At 32.2% G+C, this 19,885-nt stretch overlaps 1 protein-coding gene across 3 annotated transcripts in view; it reads right to left on the bottom strand.

The window, feature by feature from the left end:
• PCDH17 (protocadherin 17) overlaps window positions 1-19,885 on the bottom strand; it is a 97,601-nt gene that overhangs the window by 14,797 nt on the left and 62,919 nt on the right. Inside the window, exon 4 of one of the 3 annotated variants that reach the window (XM_025364763.1) lies at window positions 5,228-5,311. The exons of the other annotated variants lie outside the window; for them this stretch is intronic. Within the exon in view, the coding sequence (XP_025220548.1) occupies window positions 5,228-5,311 (84 nt within the window). The remainder of the gene's footprint in view (window positions 1-5,227; window positions 5,312-19,885) is intronic. 3 annotated transcript variants of the gene reach the window in all.

Here is a 19,885-nt window from a genome sequence, read left to right as displayed (position 1 = left end):
TAAGGATACCATATTAAATTATGAGATAAATAAATCCTGCCTGACATATATTCTACTCGAACTTGGAGGTCAGAATAATTTCCCCTTAGGAAATTTTTTAAACCAGTGACACTGTTATTGAAATCAAAGCCTGTATTTAAATAATCACCTCTTTATAATTTTAAATTATGGAAAACAGTGAGTATCATGAAAACTACACCTCAGCACCTATAGGTTTCTCTCTTCTCTGCTACGTTTCTTTTTTTTTTTCCTCTACTGCATTGCCGTGTCAAATGAGGCAGTTTTCTCTTTTAAGTGAGCTGTCTCTGTAGCTTACACTTTAGCCAACAGCTATCATCAACATATGAATTAATTAATAAGTCTTTGTAATTTTAGAGTCTTGAAAGAGTTAATGCAATTTCCAAAAGAACCTGATTTATATGCAGTGAGAAACCTATGCTCCGGCATGCAGTAGTTAGCAAAAGCTGTTTGGTTTACAAGGACAAATTTAAAATTCTAGCAACTTAAATAATACTGTGAATTTCAGACCCAAGACTGTTTAAGTATTCTACTATTCTTCATCTTTAGAAAGGATGTTTTCCTTATGCTTTTATTGCCTCCGTAAGCTAACCCCGTCTCTGATAATGACACCGTTTTTGATGACATGGATGAATACATCTAAGATTCAAGTCATCCTCCTAGCAAAGTGGTAATCCTGTAAGGAAGGTCAATGAAAACATGCTTATTAAGCCAAACTCATTGTAAGAAGCAAGCAAGAGAGTCTTATTAGTGTTTTTCTCTGCCTGCTATCTGATTGCTGTTGGGATGTATATCTATTTATCAGTTTAAATCCTGTTGTTCATCTTGTTTCTAGCAGCTCTTGTTTTCATTTGCTAGAAACAAGCAAACAGAATCAGGTGTCAGTTTTAGCACTCTCAGGAAACAGTTAATTCAGATGCAGTTCATCTTCTCTGGCTTATTATTTAGCAATCAACCTCTGCCAATAGGATATGGGAGTCCCAGAAGATAGATTTTTAAAGAATGTTTTTAAAATTTTAATATTTTTAATGACTTTCTAGTTTCCAGAAGCTATTTATTAAACTCAAAGATTTCTATTTGGGATAGATCTGAAGTTTCCTTTGTTAACTCAAATTAGATGAACATGTTTAGACGAACGTGTTTAGATGAACAGATGGATGTCTTGCTCAAATATTTTCAAAAATATTATACTTTTGAAGAAAGAAGTAATACAAAAGGTTTTTTTAAAGATTCAAATGAGTGAGAAATATATATGAAACTATACTACTCCATAAATGATTCTGCAAAAAGTACTTAAATAACAAAAATGTAAAAACTAAAGCTAAATGCCCTCAATGCATTCATGCATACGTGTATATGTGCATGCATGCACACACACAGAAAAATAATAATAAATACATACCTTAATAAATACATACAAATGTCTCCTATGAAGTGGATTCTTTCTGAGAGGACAATTAAAATGATAGTTTCCAAAGGTAACTTTAGAATAAAATATAGGCATTTGGACCTAAACAATTTGGCCTTGATCTTACTCAAACAAGTACCCCTACCACTAAGCTGCTGAAACCGTGAATCTTATGGCTACTATTATTTTAAATAATCAAAAGTATCTCTAAAGAGTAGGAAAGGATTGACAACTGACATTTTGAATAAAGGCTGTTCTTGGAATTACTTCTCTAAAACCATTCTGTTCTTATTACCTGTAACTGTGCTATAAATTTATTGGAAGCTGATGTGTTTTATCCTCTACAATTGGTTCATCCCAAGAATAAAACTTTAAGTAAAATCAATGCACTCAATATCCATGTTCTAAAGTAAATATACAGAAATGTTTCTTGAAATAGGTTTTACTGGCAATGACAAGCCATTTTTCTAGTAACAGCTTTAATGTTTTGTAATCATTAAAACACACTGAAGCAATGGAGAAATTGGTAAAAAGAGGTCAAGAAATTACATATTAAAAGAGAGGAGACGTGGCTCTTTAGATTATCCTGCTATGTAATCAAACTGAGGGGCAAAAAAGCTACTGGAGAGGGCTATTTCTGAATCATAGTAAAGATAAAAATGTGTTTTTAAAGAAAATGGTACCATGAAACATACAGTATGGAGACAAAAAAGTGACTAACAGTGATGTTTTAAATACTTTCTCATCTTGGAGAGTATTTTCTGTGATTTGAAAACAAATACAAATATATAAGCAATTATTTTATTTTCAGACTTGCAATCTGAATCTAATCTAAAAAGGAATTCATGTTGATATAACAGAAGAACTAATTAAGACAGTCTTTCTTAATTCAAACATGCTATTTTTGAGTTTTTCTTATTAATAATCTTTTCATTCAATCTTAGAAGTAAGTGATTTTTTGTTGCTGCCGAAGGTATTTTCAAGGAGTTATTTAACAATTTTCATATTCATTATAAAAAATGAATGTATGATTAATTATTCAGTTTGGTGTTCTAAGACCTCCACAATCTGGCCAAAATAAAATTTTTAGGCAATTCTAATATTAAACAATAAATAAACTTAAATTCTAGCAAGTCAGATTTTTACATTTGCTTTCACAGCAAATTTCTTTATAATGTTTAGGAAAGTAGCAGTAGTCTTCTAACTGGACCCTAAAATTCCTTTAGAAATATAATTCATAAGTCAATTGGAGAATGTGGACACTTCTATTCGACACATAATTGGGATCACAAAGTCTCTACACAAAGGAGAAAAACACTTGAATTTAAGTAAGTTTCACTCTAACCTTGAATGCGTACATTTTTCAGGTTCAGATGAGTTTTTGACTTGAGATAAAGTTACCCAGCATTAAAATCCAAGGTCTACCTGTAAGTGAACTACAATTAAACTATTTGATTCGACAAATTTCCAGTAATATATTTATTTTAATGCTCATTGTTTAAATGAAAAAAGTATTTATGATCACAAAGGAAACCTACCTGGTATATTATAAAATGGAAAAATTACTAGGTTAGCAGTCCTTAGTAAAAAGAAACTTAGGCTTTCTTTCTTATTGAATATAGTTGTTTTATTACTAAAAGTAAATATATCTGCATAAAATCCCAAATATAAATAATGTATTGTTAGATTAAGAATTTATTAAAAACTATACATCCCAAGATACATAACTCATTGATGTATTTATTACCTATAAAACACAAAGATTATATCTATATGAACTATTTGGGAGATAATTTAAACAAAAATAAAAATATTAGTATGATTATTTTATAACAGAGACAAAATTATTATATTATAGTAATTTTATGATAATAAAAATATGCAAAACTACATTCAGTAGCCTCAACAATTGTATTCTAAATTGAAGAGTTTTATAGTATATATATTCATGGAAAATATTTGCAAGCTTTGCTATGCTGATTATCTTGATACTTTAACTGAGAAAATGTAAGTTTAAAAAGATAACTTCAAATTTGTCACATAATTATCACCCAAGGAATACAGCTAAAAAGCAAAGGTACATATAGTTATGCATGCATCCTTCATACACATGACTAAATAATTACATTCATATGCCAGATGGAAATGAATAGAAGGGGCCTTGCCTAAAGGCAACAATCTCTGAGAACCACTTAGTGGACATAAAATCAGGCTTAATTTACCTAACAACAGCTTCCAGTTTTCCTGGTGCTCAATCACAACACTAGCTCTGTGTTTCTTGTTGGTAAATGGCCATGGTTCTTCACAGGTGTGCATGTGCCTGTGCATGTATGTACCACTGAGCATTCACATACACTTGAGCCGGGAATGGATGTGAGATCAAGATAGAAATATATTAAGAACACATGAAATAATGTATATGAATTTACATTCTAAAATCCAAAATGATGTATTGCTATAAATGATACCTTTGAATTTAATTTTTGCTGAATGAAAAAATATAACTCATTTCCCAATTAATTAAAATTTAATCAATGTGAAATCAGTTATTCAAGGGTAACAAGGAAGACTTTATATAGGCCTTATATATGTGTGTGTTTCAAATTTCTCACCTTATTACCCCCAAATCAAGGACAGTTATAACTTTCCCAACTACAACCTTGTCTGTTTAAAGCTGTTCTAATTTTCCTCCAATTTCCATTCATTTCCATACAAGAAATAAAGCAACCTTGTCTCTTTCTCTGGCATGAATAAAGCAAGGAAAATTGCGATTCTTAGATTGCTATAATATACATGTATGTTTTTCAAACACAGCAACAACCTGATATAATCATTTTCTCCAGTAGCAAGTGTTTTTCTTATGTAGTGATTAAACTATGCAGAAACCAATCAAATCTCTCAAAAGCCTTCAAACGACTCAGAGACTTGGATGATATCCAGACATAGAATAATATAATATGTTGAGCTAAAATTTCACCTGAGATAGGAATACTTTTTTCTGTTTGTTACTTAATTTTTCCAGTTGTTTCAAATGTTAATGTGTTTTCCAAGATTATCTGAATCACATCTAGTGCATACTTAGAGATTGAAATATATTGCATAATTTATGGAGTTCCAGGGATTTAAATATTCATTAGCTTCATTGGCCATTATAATTTATATAATTTTGGTTCTGCCTTGCCTTTAGGAAACTATATGGGGCTGCTATGTAAAGGGTTTTAAAAGTATTGTATAAAGAAGTCTTTATCGTATTTTCACAAAGTAACACTTAGCTAATATGATGTGTAATTGAGTCCAAAAGTAAAGAGGAATTTGGGGACTCAGTTTCTCAGGTGAAACAGTTCTTCAGGTGGTAACAGTGAAGCAGATTGCATCTACACCAACAACTCACACCAAAAGAAAATAATCAAGTCTTTCTTTCCCGTATAGCCCACTTTCTATTCCATCAGTTTATTCTACCCTATATCCTAAGTGAAATTAATATAAGCGGTAGAATTTTCAAAATATGAAATAATTACGATTTGGCCCACTTAAACTCACTTAAGAATAACAAATATGAAAAACCTGGTGTAAGACTAGATTCTTGTTTCAACCGTTAACACTATACAGCTTTTCCTGAAATACTAAGAGCATTAATGAAGAAACAATAAAGAAAATTACTCACTTACTATGCTATTTTCCTTTAAAGAAATAAGGTCCACACGTTCTGCCTTGCAAATGTATAGTTTTATGAGTGCTATCATCTAACAAGTAAAATTTGGATCACAGAGAAGAAAGCTAGCAGATGAAGAAATTGCTCACCTGGAGGAAGCAGATCAACAGACTGAAGTCTACTTGTGATGGTGTGTAGGGTGAGGATAGCAAAGGAAAGCAAAGTCGGGAATGCTTGAAAAATAAAATATTTTTAGTTAACAAATAGAAAAAAACAAGTAGGAAAAAGGGCCAAATGAATTACGAATCCTTCTCTATTGATTTTAACTTTTATATTAAAATTCCTTAGAATGATGAATATCTAAAAGATACGGTCATTGGTATTTCCCCAGCTACACAAGACTTAGTCTTATTGGAAGAAAATTACTTTTCTGGGGGTATTTAAGTTTAGATGAGATGAAAACAGTGCAAAGTAAATCAGATGTATTCCTAGGTCCATGGAAGAAATACACTCATGATGATGATGCGTTCATTTACCTTAAATCAAATAATTTTCTGCAATAGTGGATAGAAGATGTGAACAAGTAGGCCCCAAAAATTAAAGTCACAAACTATTCTATAATATCCCTAGTTACCAAGGTTTTAATAAAAATGTGTACTGAATCTTAACGTTAACTATACAATATATGCTGTCTAGAACTTGAAACAAGAGACTATTTGTAATTTAGCCCTTTACTCAGTCACCTAATTTAAGAATGTACTGACTTTTAGCAATGAGAAATATATATATATATATATAATAGAGATATATATATATATATTTCTGTAACATCTTTTTTTTTTTTACCTGACGTGAAACATGTATGTAATACAACATTAAGAAAATGCTGTGATATACTCCTGCTTTTGTTTTTGTTTTGCTTTTTATGAGCCTCTAACTTAAATATATTATGTACATGTATATTTGATCTACTTCTTAGACTAAAACAAACAAAAAAAGAACATTTTGTTTTGCATTAATGTTATTGAAATGCACAAATGCATGGTGAATATGAGAAATCAATTGCTGCCTAAAAGTCCTGCCAAAAAATAATTTTAAAAAAAGCCTGTTGGTGAGCAAGAGTAACTTTATTTTTAAAATAGTCTCATTTTCTGAGATTCAACCTTTATTCAACATCTGTTGTTTGCCCCTCCCCTGGAATATAATTATGTAGGATTCCAAGGTAAAACAGCTTGAGCAATTAATAATAAGTAGCTCAAATGGTTTTTTTCTCACTGTTGCCCTGGGGATGTTTCTTTCATTCTTTTCTTTTTCCCCTGGCTTTGTGTTTAATTTGTGTAAGTTTCTGTCCTATTTTTAAAGTATACTCTCACAACAGATGGAAACACCTGAAAATACGTCTGCCTCACACACATTTAAATGATGACTATTGTAATATTTAACAGAGTAAAGAGAATACAGAATATACTGAATGTTTGTTTAGGGAAAAAGAATAATCTGTAAATTACCTTGTTATTATGTTCATCTTGAAATTCTGAAAAAGCACTAGTTCTTGCCAAATACATATAAAAAAAGCTCAAAGTCTATGACCTTCATATATTCTTACTTTGTTACCAAACTCATTTGTCTTTTCAACATATAACATGACCCTCTTAGATTTTCAATCCTACCAACAATAAGACTTTTTAATATCCATTAATCATTTTACTATGTAGAAATGCACTTTACATTTACTTGATAATAATCCAAACTCCATCGTCAATATCTAATGTATTTAGATATATTCAAAATATGTCACATATTTTTAAAATAATATAAGCAGTCACATAAAGTACACAACTCCTTTAATCAGAAAAATTGATCTCATCCAATTTGAAGAAAAGACAGCTATAGGCTGTGTACTTGATTGGATACTGACCCCCACCCCAAAATGTATGTAAACCCAGAACATCAGAATATGACCTTATTTGGAAATAGGGTCTCTGCAGATGTAATTACTTAAGGTGAGGTCATACTGGATTAGAGTTGGTCTTAATCCAAAGACTTGTGTCCTTGTAAGAAGGAAAACAGAGACACAGAGACAGTCACATAGGGAGAACATCATGGGACCATAGACACAGAGATTGAAGTGTGTGTCTAAGATGGCTGGCAATTACCAGAGTCAAGGAAGGGTCCTCTCCTAGAACCATAAGACAGAGCATGGTCCTACTGACACCTTGATTTTGGACTTCTAGCCACCAGAACTATGAGATAATACATTTCTGTTATTTTTAGCCACACAGTTTGTAGTACTTTGTTATAACAGCCCTAGAAAACCATTACTAATTTTGGTACTGTGAAGTGAGGTGCTGCTATAAAAAATATCTAAAAATGTAGAAATGGCTTTAGAATTGTGCCATGGGTAGAAGCTAAAAGAGCTTTGAGGGTACTTGATAGAAAAAGCCTACATTGTTTCGAATGTACTGTTGAAGGAAATAATGACATTAAAGTTGATTTTGCTGGGGGCTCAGAAAAAAGCAAAGGAAAAGCTACAGAGAAAGCTTTTATTATGACTATACACACACACACACACACACACACACACACAAATGGTCATATATCACAAACAAAGCTACAGAGAAAGCTTTTTTATGACTATGTACGTATATATATACGTATATATAGTCATAAATGGAAATGATCTCAAATTGAAATATTTTTGGACACTGAAAGTAAGACAATCCTTGTTATAAAGTGGTAGAAAACTTTGCCAAATTGTGATCTACTACTAAGTAGAAGGTAGAACTTGTAAGTGATGAACTTGGATACTTAGCCCAGATCTCCAAGCTAAGTATGATGTGTGTAATGTGGTTACTCTTCTTGATGCTTATATTAGCTAGGTGCAAAAGTACTTGCATTTTTGGCAATTTATTTAATGGCAAAAGCTGCAGTTACTTTTGTAATTGAGAAAATCGCATAATTGAGAAAAAGAAAATTGAGAAAATTAATTAAAGGAAAAGAGAATAATTGAGGAATGAACTCTTAAGGAAAAGGGAAGCAGCACTTGATTTGAAAAATTCTCAGCTGTCAATCAGATAACATGCTTTGGAAACAGAGTCAAGGGTATGGCTCAACAACCATTTGCTAAAGAGATTAAGCAAGTGACTTATGGATCCAAGCCACCATTTCAACAGTGGTTAGGATTAGAGAAGGAGTTACTAAGCAAGGATCTATAGAGAACTATGTTGTCTATTGTTGATCTTGTCAACACAGAAGATGAACAAAGTTTTTGAGAATTTTATACTAACAGAAACATTGCCAACATGGACTGAAAAGGACAGGGATGGGATGAAATGAAGAACAAACCATCATGGAGAGCATGGCCCTGCTAGACTTTGATTTTGTACGTCTAGTTTCCGGAGCCATGAGAGAATAAATTTCTCTTGTTTTAAGTCACCCAGTTAGTGGTACTTTGTTGTAGCAGCCCTAGGAAATTAATTCAGCCTGTTGGAAAATAAATTTCAAAATATAAAACACCTACATAGCAGTAAAAATATTGCTGCTGATAATGGCAATGGAGAAAATGAAAAAGGAGATTGTGGAAAGATAAAACAAGATTGAAATGACAAAATTAAATTTTTGTCTTCCATATTATGGTTCACAAATAAACAATTTGGCAAAAGACATAAGTATATATGCCAGTAAAATTGATGCTGCTCACTGTAAGACTCAATTGACAGCATCCAAGAAACACATATGTAATTGTTCCAATTCACACCAAATACTTTGAAAAAAGTTTTCTTAAAATGCCTACAAATTAATTACTAGTTTTGCTTTTATTTTCAGTTTCATGTTTTAATATTTACATTTCCTGGATTTCAACGTGTAGAAGTGATCTGATGCTTTTTCTCTGACACCTAGTGAAAGGTGAGAGTATTTTTTTATTTTTTTATTTTTTAAGATGGAATTTTGCTCCTGTTGCCCAGGCTGGAGTGCAATGGCTCAATCTCGGCTCACCGCAACCTCTGTCTCCCGGGTTCAAGTGATTCTTGTGCCTCAGCCTCCTGAGAAGCTGGGATTACAGGCATGTGCCACCACACCCAGCTAATTTTGTATTTTTCATAGAGATGGGATTTGCTCCATATTGGTCAGGATGGTCTTGAACTCCCGACCTCAGGTGATCCACCTGCCTCAGCCTCCCAAAGTCCTGGGATTACAGCATGAGCCACCACACATAACCTATTTTTGTTTATTTTTTAAAACTGCTGAAACTTCTCTTTTCAGTTTGCGTACTGTGTTTGATTTATATGTATAGTATATCAGATGTTTGGCGTCATCTCCAGGGATAAATTGGCTTAAATTTTCCATATATACTAGTGAGTTATTAAATGAAATGTGTGACAATACATGTGCACAAAATGTGCACATATGCATATGGATATTTGGATTAATGATCAAATGAGATCGTCTTCTATAAGGAGAATACATGTCTTTGTATTTGTAAATATAGCTCCATATACATGCATGTTTTTAGTCAGATACTTAATGTGAATAGTATGACTGGATGATGCCAGTAGATGATACTCTGCATTGTTTCAGACAATATATAAATAATTGTCCTACTTTTCTAGAAAATGAAAACTTAAACATTAAAAATATTTCATATTTATACATTTATTAAAAGGCATTGATTATATTTTTCATTTAGATAAAAAAGGCAGAAATATATTTTCCTTAAGAAATATTATGCTAAATTTCACTAAAATACACTATATATTAGCAATAGTTATATGGGTTATTAGCAAAGGCATTTCTCAATTTTGTACAAATGCATGTATTTTGTTTCTTTTGGTTTTATATCTATATTAATATTAAATCATATTTTCTCCCTAAGGGATTCTACTTCACGAAATAACTGTTGTGGAGGAGGAAAAGAGTAAATGTCAAGTAGCTTTAAAAAGACATTGAGTCAAACTTTACAACTGATTCGTTGTGGGATGCTAAAGAAATTCTACATTACAAATACATATGCACATACACACATAATATAGATATATACATACACATATACACATTATATAATGTATATGTATATATAGTATTCACATGTCCTTAGCAAGTGCAGATCTTACAAATCAATCTATCCAAGTTATATAATATACCTCAAAGTGATTAAACCTAATGGTGTGTGAAAACTGACAAGAGTATCTTACACACAAATGCAATAAAATATCTCTTATTGTTTTGTGATACTGTTCAAAGTAGAATGTTTCCACCATGTTATTTCAATTTCTTTAAATGAAAAATCAATGCATGTTTTATTGTAGCATAGCAAATTACCCCTTGTCACTTTGTTTCAAATAATGGCTTCCAATTACAGTGCCCACGTCTTAGGTTTCAGTAGTTTTTTTAGAGATTTGAGTCAGCAAGCCGGGCTTTACAATAGGGAATAGCTATTAAATTAAAATTATTCCTAATATTTATCTATCAATCATTATGCTGACTCAGAAATATAATGCAAAATTATATTTAAAAAATGGTTTATGTTATCAGAATTATAATCAAAGGGAAAAATGCTCAATAGACTTTTGGTTTTCTACAAAATTTCTGCTGCCTACTAGACTGCTTTAGAGAGCAGATTTTGTTATCTGTAATGCTTACCAAAAAGTCATGAAGACATAATAAGCCATGTAATCATCATTATACTTGACAATGGCTACAAAGAAGAGAGAAATCATTTAAACCATTTCAGTTTGATGTCAAAACAAAATGGCACACTGACAGGTACAGCTGGGTTGTGATTAAATTTCAGAGACTACAAACCTATATAGCTGAATTCTCATTCATTTTAGTCTTGAAATCAGAGAACAGGTATCTAAGAGTATAAAAATATTCAATCAAATCAAGAATAAATCTTATCTTAAATTTTTTCTGTGACTTTCTCTAGCTCAACAATAGTAGCAACAGCAGTAAAAATAAAAGGATAAGTCAACATTCTTATTATGACAGAAAACAAACATCACTGGTAGACCATGCAATCAAAAATACTGAGTCTATGTGTATTCCACAACTCAAAATAAATTATTTTCTGGAAGTTTATTCTTTATTTTGAATTTTGGAATTCAAATAAAAATTTTACTACATTAAAAAGGTCATAATTAATTAGATTCTTAGTTTAGTTTACAAAAATATGCTAAACTCATAGGGTGGCTGAACTACATTGCTACATACAATGCTAAGAATACTAGCTCAGAACATTAGAAGTTTATTCAGTTGGTGATATTGAAATGTACAGTACTCAATTATTAGCTGTATTCAACATGTTGTGCAATTGTTCTAAAAAAGAGAATGCTAACTCAGGCTAATTAATTTGAAGTTCTAGCAATTAATCTGAAGTCTTTGAACAGAACAATAAAACATAATAGAAATCGCAGGAGAAAAAGAGCTAGTTTCCTTCTTTTGGGCCATAGACATGATTTTATGAAGAGGCATGAAAGAAGAGTTTGTTTTACTCCGATCTCCTTTTCTCACTCCTCCTTATCTTTCCTCCACTATACACTTTCTTGCATCCCTAAATTTATCAGACTTTCTTTGTTAACCTAATTGGGAAATGTCACCTTTACTTATTTACTACCCCTAGAAGTTCCTTATGTACCCCAAATTATCTATAAGTTTTTCCTGTCTCAAAAAAAAAAAAAATGTGAATGCCAAGCAGTTCATATCTGTTGTACGTTAGGCCTAAAAGCAAGCCGATTAAATTATATTCAAAGTCATGTGGCTTAAAAAACCCATAACCTCAAATTTTAGAGAAAAAGAAGATGCCTTTTTTGGACTTTTAAATTCTTATCTTGGCAAAAGAGAATGTGTCATTCAAAAGTGGGAAACATTTACAGAAGCCAGTTAATTCCATCACTTGTGTAATTTTAATAAAAGGAAACTGGTGATATAAGACAGAACACATAGATGCATATATGCACATGCAAACACACCACACACACAACACAGTTACAAACACATACTTTTGCAGAGAGATAGGCAGAAAGGTCAGAGTCAGGTGGAGCCTGCCAGCATCTCTAACTGTGCCTCCTTCTAATAGCTATTTTTTCTAACCACTTTTTGAGCTCATTGTTAGTAGCAGTTCAGAATGTGACAAAGACAATAAGAGCAGGACAGTGTTCTCCTATGGGTCTATGTGGGTCATTTATAGTCAGAGACTGGCTGTCTGGCCACATGCAGCTGTATGTGATACTGCTGAGCTCTTTCAGTGCTTGGAGAGCACAGTGGAGGCAAAGGGAGAGTATTTCTACTATCCTTTGACTATAGCTGCCTGCTTTGTTTGAGGAGTTGAGAATTTCAACTTGAATATGTGTATTACTGCAAATACAAATGATGTCTGGCAGTTAGAACATTGGGGAAGGGAAGGCGTTGAATTTGGCAACCCTGCACAGCCGGATTTAAAGTTTTACTATAGGTGTTCTAGATCAATTCTCTTATGTTCTATATTCTTTCATTCCCTCCTCTGTAAAAATGGGGCTATCCTCACAGGGTTTCTGTGGGGGCTAAGTGAATACACGTATGCAAAGCACCCAGTGAATGCTGCCATTAGGTTATAATGCCAAGTAGGGCTGGGTGGGCAAATGAATAAATGTACAATATAATTCAGGCACATGTCTGTTTAGACATGGAGCCTTTTGCAAGTGAAAGCCATTTATTTTGAAGCTACGTTTCAGCATCAAAAAGAAAAACAGGCCGGGCATGGTGACTCACGCCTGTATTCTCAGCACTTACGGAGGCCGAGGCGGTGGATCACCAGATGTCAGGAGCTTGCTTGAGACCAGCCTGGCCAACATGGTGAAACCCCATCTCTACTACAAATACAAAAATTAGCTGGGCGTAGTGGCACGTCCCTGTAATCCCAGCTACTCGGGAGACTGAGGCAGGAGAATCGCTTGAACCTGGGAGACAGAGGTTGCAGTGAGCCGAGATCATGCCACTGCACTCCAGCCTGGGCAATAGAGCAAGACTCCATCACAAAACAAAACAAAACAAAACCCATACAGTTATTGTTGTTGCTGTTTTTAATACACTTAAAACTTTACTACACTTAAAATAAAAGTTATTCAAAATTTAAATATGTAATAAACAAAACAAATACAGAAAACTTTTGAGGGTGGAATTCATTTACAATTGAAGCAAAAATGTTATAAATATATTATTCTTTACTTCGATGTCATTTTTGTAATGAATAGAATCAGAATTTTAGAGCCACTGGTCATCTGTCACCGTACTTCTCTTATAGGAGACTATGTTCAGGATACATAAAACCGAAAACAAACATGGCACATTTTTCTGAAGAATAAAATTACTAGATGAAAAATAATTTTAAACATTACTTCTTAATTTAAAAATATTGAAATTATAAGACATAAAGAAAATCACGGGTGTCTTAAATTTAAAATATGAGAATCAAATACTTCTAGCCGTAGTTGGAAGGCCCAGAAGTATGTATTTATTTTTTTCTGCCTTTAGAGATCCTTTAGTAGAAAGTTCTGGGAAGTATCAAAAAGGTAAAGGGATTTGACCAGGGCCCCACACAAGTTAGAAGCAGAGCAAATTTTAGAACAGTATCTCATATCTACCATACAAATTATGTTCCCATCACTTTTTGCTTCGCTTCTACAGGTTATGTTAAAAAACAGACAGACAGACAAACAGTGGGGCAATATAAAGTAACCCTGTGACAATGTAGTTTGATAAACTGTGAAAGATAATGCTAGCTTTTGTCTGTCTTTGACTTTTTGGGTAAACTATACTTCATTTAAAAAAATTCTTTTTTATGAGTCTTAATTCTGTAAGAAAATAATAAGGAAGGTTTATTTTTAGTCTAAACATCTAGTTATTATTTACACATTGTTTATTGATAGTCAAAAAATCGTGACTCAAAAGAAGGACATTATTGTTACTATTATTATTATATTATTATTATTACTGAGATGAGGTTTTGCTGTGTTGCCCAGGCAGTTCTCGAATTCCTGGGCTCATTTTTCCTCCTGCCTCAACCTCCCAAGTAGTTGGGATTACAAGCACAAACCACCAGGCCTGGCTTAAAACACATCTTATTTACCTCTTAATTGAACACTGTGAAAATAATCCTATTTCAGAAGTGTTTGTTCTGAATTTTTCTAGTGTAGTCTAGTTCAAATTTTAATGTGCATGACTGACTGTTCACCTATAGAATGACAGTCACATTAATATATTTACTTTATATTTTTCCGAAGACAAATGCCTTTGGACAATATCAACATAATTTCAAACAAAAGAAAGAACATATTTACTCCCACAATTAGGCTTCTTCAATCCCTCAAAACAAATATATCCATCTAAGCTTCCCTTGCTGCTACTGTACATTAGCATATATAATCTTTGTGTAGTTGGTCAAGAGATCGAGACCATCCTGGCCAATGTGGTGAAACCCCATCTCTACTAAAAACACAAAAATTAGCTGGACATGGTGGCATGTGCTTGTAGTCCCAGCTAGTCAGAAGGCTGAGGCAGGAGAATTGCTTGAAGACGGGAGGCAGAGTGCAGTGAGTCAAGATCACGCCACTGCAATCCAACCTGGAGATAGAGCAAGACTTCACCTCAAAAAAAAAAATAAAAATAAAAAATAGAGAGAGAGAGAGAGAGAGAGAGAGATGTAATTATGTGTGATAGTTTATATTTTAGGGAGGTGAGGAATGTTAAGTATCATAAAAAAATGTTTATTTTTCAGGTAAGAATATTGAGGTCCAGGATAGTTAGGGACAAAACAAGAATTATTCAACTGATGCCAACTCTAGTCTCTTTCCACACTTCATGTATCTCTATATTTTTCTTTTTGTGTTTCTCTGTGGTAGTTACTCATAACAAGTTGACCACAGAATGTATTGACAAAACCACGGCCATTTTGAAAGTGATAGGAGCTGCCATTAATAATTTTGCCAGAAGAATATGCATAAATAGAGATTTTTCTGAGTGAACCGTGACATAAGATATCCCTGCTCATAAGATAAAGAAAGATTAAGTTTAGTATCCTTTATTTTGTTCTGAAAAGGTCATTTAAAAAAGTAAACCAAATAAAAATTTCATTGTGTTGAATAATTTTAACATTTTTTCCTGGAGAAGAATATAAATTTTTAATATTTTAAAATATTTAAACAGTTGTATATTTATTGACTGAAAAGAAGATTCCTTCAATGTACGTGGAAAAATGTGGTAGAAAATCTTTATCATTTTTGAGAGGAACAATAGTTACCACAAAGAACAGAAATAGAGAAATGGTAAGAATATCCATATAAAATATTAAGCTAATCAAAAAACTTTAAACCAAATTTAGAGTTATAAAAGAAGCAATACAAACATGACTTGTAAAAAAAAAAAAGTATTACAAAAAGAAAGAAAGGTAAAACAAAAGGAGGATACAAAGGCATGAGGATGCGAATTGCAAGTTTGCAAAGAGACTGTGCAAATTAATCATACAAAACAGGAGAGAGAAATGTAATGTGCAAATGTGATGAAAGAATTCTGGTGCCGCTCACTTGAGTAATCAAAGAATGACAGATCAATAATTAAAATTATAAAGATAGCTGGGAGAATAATTTCTTAGGAATTCAGGAAATTAAAAGAAAATTTCACCTTTTTTCAATTTGGGTATATAAAAACAAAGATATGTGTTATTTCACACACATACACACATACACACTTTAAAAACACAAATCAATGAAACAGAACTGAGTATGAACTTTCTAGTATCTCTTTTGACAAAACGTCAATGCCTACAAGGGAACGCATACACATTAAAATACTACAAGCTGAAACCATTGAGATGTACCATGGCTGGTAATTATCTAGGACACTAAAAGATCCTGGCAAAAGTTAATCTAATAAATCTGCCATTATCTCTAATACTTCAAATCTGTGCCTTGAGCTAAACACTTGTCAAAATGGAGCTCTGTTTACATATAATTGAATCAGAGTGGGTGAAAAAATATGTCAAGCTGGTTTTCTAGCTACCGTTTTGTTTTTTGTTTGTTTCTCCCCCCCTTTATCCTTTCAATTTTTGACATAAAATAGCTAGTATTTTATTCTGATTTTCTACAAGGTGCTATATATCACTTTCCATTTTTCAATTTCTCATAAAGATATGCTACATAATGTGAAGGTCACTGCTCATTTGAGTTCTTTCACTCTGAAAGGCCGGCATTAACAGTGTTGAAGGCCATTTTATTAGGCATCATTTCGGATCATTATATCTCTGTAACCTGAATGAATCAGCTTCAGAGTGAGAGACAATATGTTGGAATATTTTTTGAGTGGATCACATTATTCAATGATTTCTGTGGAATAGGTAAACTTATTTCACTATATCGTGCTCAAAATTAGCAATTGAAATTGTGAAAAGCATGATATGCTATTTGGTGTCTTTCAGTAACATGAGCAGGAATAGTGCCCATACTGTAAAATAAGTCTCTGTTTTCCAGGAAGGATCGAGAAAGCAGCATGATTTTTCTCAGCCCCTGAAAACCAATATTTAAGCACTAATTTTATCTCAAACAGAATATTTATGTGATAAACTTTCTAGCCTCAATTTTCCTATAAGGTCAACAGGGAAAGTTTGTTTCCATAAATATATTCTAGGAATGGTACTTCAGCATATGAATAAGGAATCTTAAGTTATTTTTAAAAAATAACTAAACAAGATAAACTCTCTATGTGTGTGTGTATATATATGTGTATGTCTTTCTATATATATTTCTGTATATATTATCTTCATACTTATATATAGAAATGAATCAATTCAATCAATTCAGAACATGTTCTAATTCTAGGCACCACAAAATACATTAGGTCCAGGAAAAATGTTACTTGAAGAAATGTTTTTGTACAATGTTGCATCAAATGTATATGGTGCTGCTTTTTCAAGGCCATGAATTTTCACTATCATTGAATTCAGATGCCCCACTGCTGTGATGTGGTTATCTGCAGAAACAACTGAAGAATATCAGGACTACTAAAAAATATTTTAATATATTTGAAAGACTTGTAGAAACCCAAAGTAGAATTATGACCTATTTAATTTCACGTAATAAATACAATTTAAATTTATTCAATGTGAAGTACCCCCGAACTAGGATTTTTGGTTCTGTGTTTTGTTACTGACTCCTTTTCCAACTTTCATTTGTACCCTAGAAAAAAAAAATCACTTTTGTTTTGAGCTCTAGGATGAGTATGTTAAAGATACACAGTCGGTGTTTTATTTCATTATTTGAAATCTATAGTCTTTTTTCTTCTAAATACCGTTTTCGATTATTTAACTTTTGACTCTACAGAAAGCGCATATAATGACAGTTATTCTTATCCAGCCAGTATGAATTGTTAACAGGAGGCTCACAGTTTAACTTTTGATGGTAACATATTATTACAAGCCTAAATATCAGATGACAATGGTAACATAGCAATTCATGCTGGATATAATAAATAGTTGGCTTCTTAACGTCATTTAGCCTATTTTGCTTATTTGGCAAGATCAACGATTTTTTATTTTCTATGTGAGTTGTATACATTTGATGTTAAACCTATTAACACAAATCTAAAAGGATGACTTAAAAATCCAGTATCTCTTGAGGAAAAAAGAAAACCGTCTTAGATTTCTAGCACAGAACACATGCAAAAATTTGCTAAATCACTGTTCTGCAACATGGCTAATCTGCATAAAACCATTTACTTTATGAATAAATAAGAACTACTCTGTCTAGCCATGAGAGATCAGAAAGAATAAAAAACAGCCTGAATTCATGGGGTTTTCACTTAATGAAAACAAGCTCATGCAGCTTAATGAAGAGAGGGGCATTTGAAATCTGAAGCAGGTGCCCCAATGGATAGAAGATTGCCTCCATAAAGGATGGACTCCCCACCTTAATAAAAGCAAATGATCCCACTTGATGCAAGTATTTCCTAATGATTTCTTCAAGCCTACTTTAAAATACAAAAAAAATTAAGAATTATTTAAAACAAACCAAATGGGCAATTATCAGTTTGTTGAGACTGTCATTCAACTGTGGATGTGGGAGGAATTTAAGTAGATGAAAGCACTGCCAACCTTTATATTTGACTCCTTTCTTCTACTAAAACAGACAAAAACTTTAGCAATTTCACTGCCATTTAGAAAGAAAAAAAGGCTTTTCCCTCATTGTGAATCTCAAGTTATAGATCTGTTCTAATTTCCTTTGTTAATACTCAAAATGTGTAAAACCTGGCATTTTGCTTAAAAAACAGTACCCCTAACTTCCTTTATCCCGTGTAAATGACAAAATAAATTTCAATTTTATTATTAATTCTTTGAAATATATTTTAAAATATGGTACATTTTAATGGATACCATATAAGATAGGCTTCAAAAAGTTAATCCTAAGGCATTTAAAAACAGTCCAATTATTTTCCATATTTTTTTGCAAAAAGTATATATCTGTATTTTCCTTTATTAAAATTATGTATTTTAAGTAACATTAACATTTCCATCAATATTCTATTTTATTACATTTCTCTACACATTTAAGATGGCTTTCTAAAAATATTGGGAATAAAACATAATTAATTTACATGAAATTAACAGTCAACTTTTTTTGAACATTTGTAAAATAAGAATTTGGTTGTCTAAAAATAAAGATTTAAATAATTTTATGTTATCTGCAGTTTTTCCTTTGTATTCTAATCAAGATACTCAGTATCTTAGTTAGCCAGTATTTTCTTCAATGTGTCTGTTGAAAGTCAAAAGTAACTAGTTTGGAAAATCAAGGTAGTAATTACAAATTAAATATAAAGATCAATCATGTAGTCCTATTCTTTACTAAGAACAACCGTTATGTTATCATATGTATAGAGTTATAGGGTTCACACATTGTATTCACATGTATCAATACACTTGAACTTCATCTTGAAAGAGAGACCACTGCTAACAGTTTGGGATTTCAAATGAGGGTCCTGAAACCAAAGAGTTAAAGGGACTTGATCTGTATCAGCAACTGACAAAACTAAACCAGGTTCCAGATTTTCTGCTTAATTGTCTACTTTTATATGAAACAACAATATATCCTGGGTAAAGCAGAGACTTTAAGTTACAAGAATGCTTATTGAGCCATGATTTGTTTTTTAGTAATATGGAAATAAGATATAAATTAGAATGGTTTTAATCTTTGAGGACAGAAATGATATAAGTAAAGGGCTGAATATTAAGTAGAGACATGGTAGTGGCAATTTTGTAATCTGTCACATTGGTCCACAACACTTAAATTTGGTCACAATTTTCCATCCCTAAATTGATGTTTCTTCATAAAGTGTTGTTTTGAGGTGGTAATTATAACTGCCAGACTATGTGTTAAAAATTGGTTGATTTTCATAAAATAGTTAGAGTGAATACATTTCTTTCCCCTGAAGACAAAATTTACCTTTAGAAACTAATCTTTTCCATCCTTTCCTCCATGCCCCCCACCATTCTGTCTTTCCTTTCTTCTTCCCTGCCTTCCTTTTCTTTCTTTCTTTATTTCTCTCATTTTATCTGGAACCTCAAATTTACCTTGTGTGCCTTCATATGAAAACCTCAATTTGGCAGCATCCTAAAACCAAGGGTTTATGCTAAAATTGTTCAATGAAAATCAAAAATTTACAAACTAAATATGATCATCTCCTTCCTTTTTGACAGTTAATTTTTTTAAAATGTAAATTATTAATATACTTGAAGCTTTTGTTTTGTGACAGATGCACTACAATAAATAGATGGTACCTCAATCTTC

This window comes from Theropithecus gelada, chromosome 17 (assembly GCF_003255815.1).
Source record: "Theropithecus gelada isolate Dixy chromosome 17, Tgel_1.0, whole genome shotgun sequence".
NCBI lineage: Eukaryota > Metazoa > Chordata > Mammalia > Primates > Cercopithecidae > Theropithecus > Theropithecus gelada.
This window is presented reverse-complemented; position numbering and strand designations above follow the sequence as displayed.